Source organism: Bufo gargarizans, chromosome 6 (assembly GCF_014858855.1).
Source record: "Bufo gargarizans isolate SCDJY-AF-19 chromosome 6, ASM1485885v1, whole genome shotgun sequence".
NCBI classification, from domain to species: Eukaryota; Metazoa; Chordata; class Amphibia; order Anura; family Bufonidae; genus Bufo; species Bufo gargarizans.
In genome coordinates this window covers 41,897,389-41,909,449 of record NC_058085.1, presented here as the reverse complement: position 1 = coordinate 41,909,449, position 12,061 = coordinate 41,897,389, and the positions used below count along the sequence as shown (strand labels likewise).

At 44.0% G+C, this 12,061-nt stretch overlaps 1 protein-coding gene across 1 annotated transcript in view; it reads left to right on the top strand.

The window, feature by feature from the left end:
- LOC122941305 (F-box/WD repeat-containing protein 10-like) overlaps positions 1 to 10,094 on the top strand; it is a 29,271-nt gene extending 19,177 nt beyond the window's left edge. The window contains exons 11-13 of the mRNA XM_044298428.1: positions 6,132 to 6,424; positions 6,575 to 6,760; positions 8,594 to 10,094. Coding sequence (XP_044154363.1) covers positions 6,132 to 6,424; positions 6,575 to 6,760; positions 8,594 to 9,468 — 1,354 coding nt within the window. The 3' untranslated portion in view covers positions 9,469 to 10,094. The remainder of the gene's footprint in view (positions 1 to 6,131; positions 6,425 to 6,574; positions 6,761 to 8,593) is intronic.
- Positions 10,095 to 12,061: the final 1,967 nt, after the last annotated feature.

Below are 12,061 nucleotides of genomic sequence, written 5' to 3'. Positions count from 1 at the left end.
TACAAAATTCTTTATTTATTTTTATTTTTTTTATTCTGAACAATCATGGATCTTTTAGATCCATTATTTGTGCAGAATTGCTCATTAATTATGTTAGCCTTCCACCTGCTGGCCAAAATAAAAATTGCAGCTTCAACACCCTGGGTCACAGAGACCCAGCACATTAAATTCAATTACCGGCATCCTCATTGGCCGCAGAGAAAGCCGGTAAGAAGCCCAAGCTTCCAGGTTTTTCATCCTTTGGATGCCGTGATCTTACTTGATCACGGCATCTAAAGTCTTTAATGACCGCGATAGGCATCATTGCCGATCACAGTCATTAGCCGTGGGTCTCTGCAGTTTGAAACAGCGGAGAACCACTGGCCACTGCACACACGAGCGGGAACTATGTTTGCACTTTGCTTCTGGTAGCGAAGGAGTTAAAGAGGCTGCACAGGATTAGTTCGCATTAGTTCCAATTTTTGCATTAGTTCCAATTTTTTTTCGGATCGGATGGTGACCAATTCATTTTAATGGGGCCGCAAAAGATGTAGACAGCCCACTGTGTCCTGTCAGTATCCGCACGAACATGTCCTATTCTTGTCCATTTTTCAGACAAGGATAGGACATTTCTACGGTAGTTTGAAAATAAATGGCGGCATGCACTCAGTCGGGATCCGTGTTTTATGGATCCGCAATTTGGGGACTGCAAAACACTTACGGCCGTGTGCATGAGCCCTTAAACATGGCTGCTTTCTTCCAGAAACGGCACCATACTTGTCCACTGGTCATGCGTTGAATTGCAGCTCAGCCCTATCCAATTCCTTGGAACTGAGATGCAATACCAGACACAACCCATAGGCTGTATGGCACTGTTTGTGAAAAAAATAAAATAAAATAGCCATGTTTTTGTAATCATGTACAATCCCTTTAAGATACACACATTAGAAAAAAAACAATCCCCTCCCCCAGCGGGATCAGCTGACCAGCTCACATGTATTGGGTTGTGTTGAAGAAGGGTCGGGAATGTTGTATTTCCGCATTCCTGATCCTTTGTCCCCATTTTCCTCTCGCCACTAAAAACACATGCACACTCGGTAGCTCTACACATGCATGCTGACAGCTATAGGAGGTGTATGGCTAACTTTACACATGTTAATCTCTGACCATTTCAAGATCTCTGCTTGCTATTAGTGAACTGCAGCCACTGGCACACTTACCATGAGCATGTCACTGCTGCTATGGGGTAAGAGGGATACAGACATATAAAGGGCACTGTTACAGAGCTAAGATTCAGTCTTGTTTTGATATTTAAATTAGACACATGGTTGAGTGAGTAACATCACACTGCCATGTGGTTCCATAGTCTTTCTGTGCTTACATCACAGGTACAATGAATTTGGGGTAGGCAGGTGTTAATATAATCAATACACTTAGCCACTGGGGCATTCCTTACCCAGACCAGAACCCTGTAACAGGCATGGTGTAAGTTCACATTCTTAGTACTGTCTACCAATAAACTTCCATGTAGAGAGGGGAAATGTTGCTTCAAATAAATAAATAAAATGTAACCTTCATTTATTATATAGTAAATTTTAAAGCCTAGGCAGACGCATTATCCCGGTTTAATTTCCCCCTCTTTTTCCAAGTCATGCCCGAAGTCGATCCGCTCAGATGTCCCACCCCGGCATTCAATTCCCTGACCATGGACTAAGTGCTCTAGTCTCCTCACCAAGGGGCCTGGCACAGCAGTCCCTCGCCCCAAATACAGCCAGGAACTACCAATCGGGCCTGAGAACCTACCAGGATTTTTCCAGTCTGCACCCACAGGGCGAGTTAGCGGACATCCCGTACATCATGGCCTTTATCGCGCATAGTCATCACCATTTACATCTCTCCCATAACACCATCAAGTTGTACCTTGCTGGCGTCCAACACCACACCATGCTCCACAACCCGGGAGAGGGCTCCATTTTTTCATCGCATGTGGTCAAGGCCACCTTGCGTGGGGTCCAGAAAGGCAGGGTCAATCCCCCGTCCCGTAGACAGGCAGTCACAGGCGAGATGTTCTGAAGGATGTCATCAGCCCTTGATGGCGACCCTTTTGGGCCCTTCTCCAGCTTGGTCATCAAAGCTGCTATGTACCTGGGCTTCTATGGGTTCCTTAGGCCAGGTGAATTCACTTGCAGTTCAGCTGGGCGCAGCGGTCTGTCAAAAGAGCAACTAGTGTGGAACCAGGGCCACTATACGCTTAAGTTGTTGTCCACTTAGACAAGCCAGACAGGTCCCCCAATTGAGGTAAAATTCTTCCAATCTGGCAATAATTGGTGCCTGGTACAAGTCTTCAAGCAGCTCATGCACGACATCCGTGAAGCTCCCCTAAACAGCCCACTGCTACCTCATCTTAATGGCCCTCTCACCTCTGCGTAATTCACGTGCCATATCTGTACACTTGCCTCAGGCTTAGGGTTTGACCCCAGTTCTATATCTGGCCATTCCTTCCGCAGCTTCCAAGCACAGGGTCCCCGCTCATGTCATCCGGAGAATGGGACGCTGGCGCTCGTCATGTTTCACCAGGTACATACCAAACCCGCAGATAGAAATTTCGCAAGCTTTTCAGTCTCTGGTATTATGATTCAATAAAGTCCTTGAATTACCTACTTTGGTTTCCTTTTTGCCCCCTTATAGGCTGCTCTCGTACCCGGCTCCAGGCACAACTCAGCCGGTTAGGTTTCGAGACGGGCACGCCTGCCCGAGTCCAACTTTTAGCCACGACCACAAGTTAGTAAGGCTGAAGCTCAGCCTGCATTTGTGGGAGGGGCTTGAGCCTATATCAGCCCCTCTCACTCTCACCTGGCAGGCGTTCCGGTTATCGACCCACCCTCCCATTCCCCTTATTTTCTAATCTTCTCCACCAGGGCAGCCCCCTTATAGGCTGCTCTCGTACCCAGCTCCAGGCACAACTCAGCCGGTTAGGTTTCGAGACGGGCACACCTGCCCGAGTCCAACTTTTAGCCACGACCACAAATATGGACATAGTCCATGTTGCAACCAACTGACTTCAATGGGTCTGTGGTCTGAATTTTGTGGCCAAGTATAGAACAAGTTTAACCGTTTGTGGAACGTACACATGGATGCAGAAATCATCCATGGCGGTGTGCAACTAGTCCTATGCCAGATGCTAAATGGAGCACCCACCCTGATAAGGGTGAACTCTGGACCTGACACTGGAACTTCTCCCTTCTCTAACTAACTAGCAAAGCCCTCAACACTATTTCTCTGCTCCTTCACTTTTCGCCAGTGAACACAGCACGGCTGCTTGTATCTAAGGCTACTTTCACACTAGCGTTCGGGGCTCCGCTTGTGAGTTCCGTTTGAAGGCTCTCACAAGCGGCCCCGAACGGATCCGCACAGCCCTAATGCATTCTGAGTGGATGCGGATCCGCTCAGGATGCCTCAGTCTGGCACCGTTTGTACAGCGTTCGGGTGTCCGCCTGGCCGTGCGGAGACAAACGGATCCGTCCAGACTTACAATGTACGTCAATGGGGACGGATCCGTTTGAAGTTGACACAATATGGCTCAATTTTCAAAACGGATCCGTCCGCCTTTGACTTTCAATGTAAAGTCTGGACGGATCCGTCTGAGCAACTTTCACACTTAGAATTTTTTCTAAACTATAATGCAGACGGATCCGCTCTGAACACAAGTGTGAAAGTAGCCTAAAGGGAAAAGGCAGTGGCGGTATGCACCGATCACAGTGTTTTTTTTTTAATATCTTCTGTTTCCGCCTCCCATCAGGAAGGTCACACCTACTATCCAATCAGGGGGGAGAATGCACTACAGAAGACTAATAACGCCTCCAATTGGTTTGTTTCGAGTGACCTTTCAGAGGGCTGGAGTTGTAATACTATGGAGACCAAGTGCGCGTCTCCTCACCGCTCGCTTTCTTACAGTGTTATTTATAAAACCATCGGAGCCAATGGATCTGCACAGGGTAAGTATCACGAGTTACAACAAAATGCCCACACTGATTGAAGCAGATCCCGATTCAGGGTAGGATACAAATACATATCTGGGTCTGCCCAAATCATTTCTATAGCATTCAATTGTCAGTCCAGGCTAGAGTTGTCACCTGGCTTATACTCCACCGGCATTTTATTAAATTTTTTTACCAGACCATTGACCTGCCATATTTTCTCTGCACTGCTTAGGAGTCCCTGCTCTGTGTCCGTATATGGCTTAGGAATCCCTGCTCTGTTTCCATATATGGCTTAGGAGTCCCTGCTCTCACTGCATACATGGCTTAGGAGTCCCTGCTCTCACTACATACATGGCTTAGGAGTCCCTGCTCTCACTGCATACATGGCTTAGGAGTCCCTGCTCTGACTCTGTATATGGCTTAGGAAACCATATATGGCTTAGAAGTCTCTGATCTCACTGTATACATGGCTAAGGAGTCCCTGCTCCGAGTCCATACATGGCTTAGGAATCCCTGCTCTGACTCCGTATAGGGCTTAGGAAACCATATATGGCTTAGAAGTCCCTGATCTCACTGCATACATGGCTAAGGAGTCCCTGCTCCGACTCCATATATGGCTTAGGAATCCCTGCTCCAACTCTATATATGGCTTAGGAATCCCTGCTCTGACTCCATGTATGGCTTAGGAGTCCCTGTTCTGACTCCATATATGGCTTAGGAAACCATATATGGCTTAGGAGTCCCTGCTCTCACTGCATACATGGCTGAGGAGTCCCTGCTCCGACTCAATATATGGCTTAGGAATCCCTGCTCTGACTCTATATATGGCTTAGGAGTCCCTGCTCCGACTCCATATATGGCTTAGGAATCCCTGCTCCGACTCCATATATGGCTTAGGAAACCTTATATGTCTTAGGAATTCCTGCTCTCACTGCATACATGGCTGAGGAGTCCCTGCTCCGACTCCATATATGGCTTAGGAATCCCTGCTCTGACTCCATATATGGCTTAGGAGTCCCTGCTCCGACTCTAAATATGGCTTAGGAAACCATATATGTCTTAGGAATTCCTGCTCTCACTGCATACATGGCTTCGGAGTCCTGCTCTCACTCTGTATATGGCTTAGGAAACCATATAGGGCTTGGGAGTCCCTGCTCTCACTGTATACATGGCTTAGGAGTCCCTGCTCTGTGTCCATATATGGCTTAGGAGTCTATGCTCTCACTGCCTACATGGCTTAGGAGTCCCTGCTCTCACTCCATATATGGCTTAGGAGTCCCTGCTCTGTGTCCATATATGGCTTAGGAGTCCCTATTCTCACTCCATACATGGCTTAGGAATCCCTGCTCTGACTCCATACAGTATATGGCTTAAGAGTCCCTGCTCTCACTCCATACAGTATATGGCTTAGGAGTCCCTGCTCTGTGTCCATATATGAAGTCAGTACTTCTGGGAGTCCTATTTGTAGAAACACTTGTTCGCAATAATCTGCCCAAACGTCGGACAGTCTAAAAGGGCCTTTAGTCAGTATTTAGCCTGTAACAGGATATGTATCCAAATTAGTTCAACTGCATTCTACAGGGACCACCCAACCCCATCTAAAGGGCTTTAAAGGTTACAATTGATTCATTTATTTAGAGCTACAGTTCTCCTCTTTCTCTATAAATGAGCCTGTGCTAATCTGGAGGGTGGGCATGGGGCAGGGGGGATGTTGGCTAATGCTGAACTCATTCTCTTTCTTAACATATTCCTGCAGCCACCACTAGAGGGAGCTCAGTGCAAAGAGATGATACTGCTTCCTTTGAATTCAGTGGTAACTGTATACATACCTATGCACTGAGCTCCCCTTAGTTTGATGGGAAGCATACGGGAGACAAACATTGACAAACATTGTTCAGAGTGAGCCACATATTTTTAAAGTACCTATAACACTTTTTCCAACATAGACATAGGGGAAAGCGGGCAAAAGTGTGACCTTTTAAATAAATGATTACTCCTTGATCACAAATCTCCGACAATATCTGTGTTTGCCCCTGACTGCAGCTTTCTGGTTGACCCAATCTCTGACTATCTGTCTGGTTCTGGCATCTGACTGTGATGTCTCTACTGTATTATTGACAGACATGTGTCTTCAACACGTTCATAGATCCAACCTGTCTCCCTAAACTCTAGGATGGTGATCAATGTACTGACGAGCATCATGATCTTCCAGTTTGAGGAGGTCTCATGGGATTACTCACAAGCTTCAGAACGAGTGCATGTTCTGAAAGAAAGGCAGCGGTTCCAAGAAGCCCCCTTCAGGGTGAGACCGTACAGTTATGTGCGTGCTCAGAGAATGAAACGCGTTGGTTCCAGCAATAAGAAAATCTACCAGCAGGAAGAAGATGACAATGATCAGAGGACAAAGAGCCAGCTGTCCCACCATGCTCGAAGCCTGTCTGCAAGAAGTATGAAGAGAGCACATGGTAAGAGAAGAGCTGTACTTCTTATACTGATGTATAAACTAATATATAAAAAACACACGTCTATATCTAATACACATACACCTCCTCCACACAAATCAGTACGTGGATGACGCATACCATTTTTAGTAATCATACTCTGCTCTATTCCAGATTTACATATGGACTCCTTAAAACCAGCTACTTGGCCAGAATTAAGAAATTATCGCAGAAGCTTTGCATACATTGATCTGCAACCGGAATTTTACAAAAAGCCTCCATCTGCATGCAGACCCCGAACAACGAGTCCAGAGCTACGTAGTAGAACAGGTTCTGCCTTAAAGAAAAAGGATGATTCTGGTACCAAAAATATTATTATATTTACTAATTCAGATCCACTGGCTTATCCACAGGGGGCCGTATTATAGTAGTTACATTCTTGTACATAGGAGCAGTATTATAGTAGTTATATCCTTGTACATAGGAGGCAGTATTATAGTAGTTATATTCTTGTACATAGGAGCAGTATTATAGTAGTTATATTCTTGTACATAGGAGCAGTATTATAGTAGTTATATTCTTGTAGATAGGAGCAGTATTATAGTAGTTATATTCTTGTACATAGGAGGCAGTATTATAGTAGTTATATTCTTGTACATAGGAGCAGTATTATAGTAGTTATATTCTTGTACATAGGAGCAGTATTATAGTAGTTATATTCTTGTACATAGGAGCAGTATTATAGTAGTTATATTCTTGTACATAGGAGCAGTATTATAGTAGCTATATTCTTGTACATAGGAGCAGTATTATAGTAGTTATATTCTTGTATATAGGAGGCAGTATTATAGTAGTTATATTCTTGTACATAGGAGGCAGTATTATAGTAGTTATATTCTTGTACATAGGAGCAGTATTATAGTAGTTATATTCTTGTACATAGGAGGCAGTATTATAGTAGTTATATTCTTGTACATAGGAGCAGTATTATAGTAGTTATATTCTTGTACATAGGAGCAGTATTATAGTAGTTATATTCTTGTACATAGGAGCAGTATTATAGTAGTTATATTCTTGTACATAGGGGGCAGTATTATAGTAGTTATAGTCTTGTACATAGGAGCAGTATTATAGTAGTTATATTCTTCTACATAGGAGGCAGTAATATAGTAGTTATATTCTTGTACATAGGAGCAGTATTATAGTATTTATATTCTTGTACATAGGAGCGGTATTATAGTAGTTATATTCTTGTACATAGGAGGCAGTATTATAGTAGTTATATTCTTGTACATAGAGGCAGTATTATTGTGGTTATATTTTTGTACATAGGAGGCAGTATTATAATACCTGTTATTCTACATAGGGGCAGTATTCTAGTTGGAAAAGTTGGTTTAAGATGGCTGTTTGTGGTCCAGGAAAATAGCTCATGTGACGGCTGCCTTTTCCGTGCTGAGGCTTGTTTAAGTGAAACTCACTGCATCATAGTGATCTATAATGCTGTGAGTTTCAGCCTTATTCGGGTCTAATTCACTTTTTTTCATTTTAATAGATTAAATACAGAGCAGATACAGAAGGGTTTTGTGTACCTTGTGAGGACTTCTGTGGTCGGTGGTACTTTCTCGTGGTTTTGCTTGATGTGACCATATTAGGTCAATACAATATAAGCAGCAAGCACCATGGCAATGCCTCAAATTCCTCCCTTTTTTACACTGACATACTTGTTATAGTATTGATCATGACCTCGGCGAAGGGAAGCAAAAATTCCATTTGGAGTGAAGTTACATTTGACGAGCTAGTTGGGCAGCTGTTCAAACTTAACATCCAGGTGGTACTTCTCTGCCAGGGGAACTATCTTGTCTGCCATTTTTTCCTCCAGAATGACACTTACGGGCAGGAATAAAAAAACAGGTGTACTTTTCTGTACCCAAATAAGACAGCGAGTTTGGCACAGACGGGCTGTGGTCGGTCCGGTAAATGCAGTCGTCTCATGAACCACATTCCTAAACTGTGCACCGCAGTCTGAAACCGCTCTTAATATTAGTTATTCGAAGTCTCCTTTAACTGCTAGTGGGCAAAAATGACACTAAGTTTGGGGTAACAAAGGGTCATATAATATACACATATATGTATGTGTGCTTCACTAGTAAAATCCATATGCTAATTTCTTGATTACTTGTATAATAATTGCAGATGACGAATCAGGCTACGGATCTCCAGGTCGAAAATCTGCTCTTTCCATAAGTGAGGGCACAGCACTGCAACGGATGAAGCAGCGTGGACCCCACACACCCATGAGCCCCAATCAAATCCTTCTAAAAGTCAGTACTATCCAGAATTTACAGAAGGCAGATGTAGTTGGATCGAATATGGAGTACAACTCCAGGATCCGTGACACATGGGGGGTTACACTAGCTGGTGATGAACAAAAGACATTTATCTCGCCTTTCCTCCAAACCGAAAGCCAGAACCTTCACCCTGTGACTCTTCTTCAGCACTTAAAGTCTTCTGCTGTTCCTGTAGACATGAGGACAGTCCTAACGGCCTTCCAGATAAGAAAAGTGGGGCTGAAGATGAAGGAGTCATTGCACAGTCCAAAGGTTCATTCCACTATCCCATGCCCTATTATTATTCGCCCACAGACAAGCTGTGATTACCGGAAGAAAGAAAAACACAATGTCGTCCTTAGAAGATCAACATCGGCCCTTGACGCCGGCGTGAAGCAGATTGGCCTCTACTCGAGTTGCCAGTCGGTTCAGCCCATGCGGATGATCATGGGACAAAATATCAAAATAAATATCCCAAAATGGAAGGCGCCAGAGCAGGTCGTGAACATCGACCCATACCGAGAACGCGGTTCCTTCCAACTCCTTACCATGAAGCAACTGAAGGAATTTCAAATGCAAAAGATGACACAGCAGAAAGAAGAGGACGCTCATGTGCAGGCCACAAAGAGCAAAGAAAGCAAGAAGGCATGGCTGAAGAAGATTAAAGGGAAAAATATAGACGATTTCACCAAAGCTGGAAAGATTGCTGCGCCGGAGTTCGGGCCGGATGTGTTTCTATAATCAGGGATCAATAAGCAAATCCACTGCACAGTACAAACCAAAGCCCACTATTGTTTTGTGAAGGAAACTTTAATTATTTTACTGCATACATGATAGCATAAACTTTGCTGATAACATAAAATTTGCTGAACTTGTGGACTTGGTTTGATTTGCAGATTTTACTACATGCAATGTAAAGGGTAAAATCCACAGTGGATATCCGCAGCAGGCAAATTTATGCTGCAGATTATTTCACTCTCATTCTCATCCACTTTGCTGGTACCGTAAAATGCTGCAGGTTCGCCAAATGCAGGTTACCTTTAGGGGCTAAGTTCGTTGCGAATTTGAGCTACTGCAAAGGTGGAAATTCACAGTATACTTAATCCATTACAGTGAAATCTTACATACTCCAAGCTGGAAAATGAGCAGATTAGAGATGATGGCCATTATCCATCTAACCTCCACCTCATTGTGGCCTCCCTTGCATGCCGTCACCTGTGGAATACTCATGCCTCAGTTTTAATATAATGGATCACAATACTATAGGATAAGGATTGGTGAAGGACACATCATTTATTGGATATTTTAGAAATGCAGGATGTTATTTCATGCACGGTCAGTTCGAATAAAGATAAAATGTGAGTCTATTGACATTTTTATGTGGTCTTTTATATGAAATGTTGTTAATTATAAATATTATAAATGTCTAATTTAAAAAAGACAAATATAATGAACGATTTATTAAATTATTTGGTTCTGTTGTTTCTATTAAAAGTATATGATCCCCATTTAACAGCACTTGACAATTTCTATATATTGTCTGTAGATTATCTGCTTCAATAGTTAAAAAGGCTTTCTAGTGACTAGAAGTTGAGAATCCATCCTGCAAACAAGTCATTAATATCGGATTGGTGGGGATCTGACACCCGAAGCCCACTGATCTGCTATTATCACCGCCGGCTCTGGGAGAGATCTTAGAAGTTCAGATAGACGGAAAACTCAGGAGTCTATCTGACAGATCTCTCTTGTTTTCACAGTTGCTAGCAGGTTTCCACCCCTTTGCAGATGCTGCTCATTATCAGTCAGGTGGCTCTTTATATGTTCCGCCTCCCACTTGTTTCCCTGTGGCTGATAGTTCTTCTGTGGAGTGCTCTGCTTGTGTGGTGGTTCTCCTGTTCCAGTTACATCTCAAGCTAAGTTATTTTCCCTTTTCTTAGTGTGTCTGTTCTGACTAGGCCTCAGGGAGACACTAGCTCCTTCAGTTTGGAAGTAGCCGGTTGCCTCTTTCCCTGTTCACTAAGCTGAGGGTTTGGTGCGGTGTTTCAGCAGTCTCAGGTTCCTGTGCATGTGCATTTCTACTTTTGAGATTTGTACATGTTGTTAGCAGCTTAGGGAGAGTATCAGGGATTGCTAGGAGGTGACCTCTTTGTTCACTAGGTTTGGGGCCTAGTCTGTTGTTGTTTAGTTGTGGTTCCCTTTGGTTGTCTTTCCTTCCCCGTACTTCCCGTGACAGCTATTTTCATTAGCTGCTCAAAACAACACAGTGGATGGAGCCGAAGGTAGGAAACTCCGTCCTCATTCTACTGCCAGCATGACGGAGGTGCTGGTTTGTTGGACTCACACAGATCTGGTTGATAATCTGTGGAAAGGAAAGGTAATGAAAACCTAGACACAGAAAACATTCCTTTATATCACCTTGTAAATACATCACTTAACCTGTACTGATCCTGAGTCACATCCTGTATTATACCCAAGAGCTGCACTCCCTATTCTGCTGGTGGAGTCACTGTGCACATACATTACACATCCTGTACTGATCCTAAGTTACATCCTGTATTATACTCCAGAGCTGCACTCACTATTATGCTGGCGGAGTCACTGTGTACATACATTACTTATCCTGTACTGATCCTGAGTTACATCCTGTATTATACTCCAGAGCTGCACTCACTATTATGCTGGCGGAGTCACTGTGTACATACATTACTTATCCTGTACTGATCCTGAGTTACATCCTGTATTATACTCCAGAGCTGCACTCACTATTCTGCTGGTGGAGTCACTGTGTACATACATTACTTATCCTGTACTGATCCTGAGTTACATCCTGTATCATACTGCAGAGCTGCACTCACTATTCTGCTGGTGGAGTCACTGTGTACATACATTACTTATTGTAACGGATCCTGGGTGTGGACCCACCGGACTGACCTTATGATGGTATGGAGCTTACCCTTGGAGAGGGCCCTGAGATGTCAAATGCTGATCCCAGAGGTTAGTGCAAATACCAAGGCAATAAGTCCTTATAACGTGATCCGAGGTCAGGGCAGGCGGCAATATGACAAAGTCTGTATAACCTGATCTGAGGTTAGGGCAGGCGGCAATATGGCAAAGTCTGTATAACGTGATCCAAGGTCAGGGCAGGCGGCAATACAGAGGATGAGGTCTATAACAAGCAAGGTTCGGTACACAGGAAATAGAAGGACGAGGCACCTTCACACAGGGCTAGACTAGCTCTGAACCTTTTTGTTCAGGTCCCTTTCAAGTGGGGAAGGCACCTTATAAACACAGTGACCCCCAGCCTATGGCTGGGAAAGACTACGATAAGAGAGTG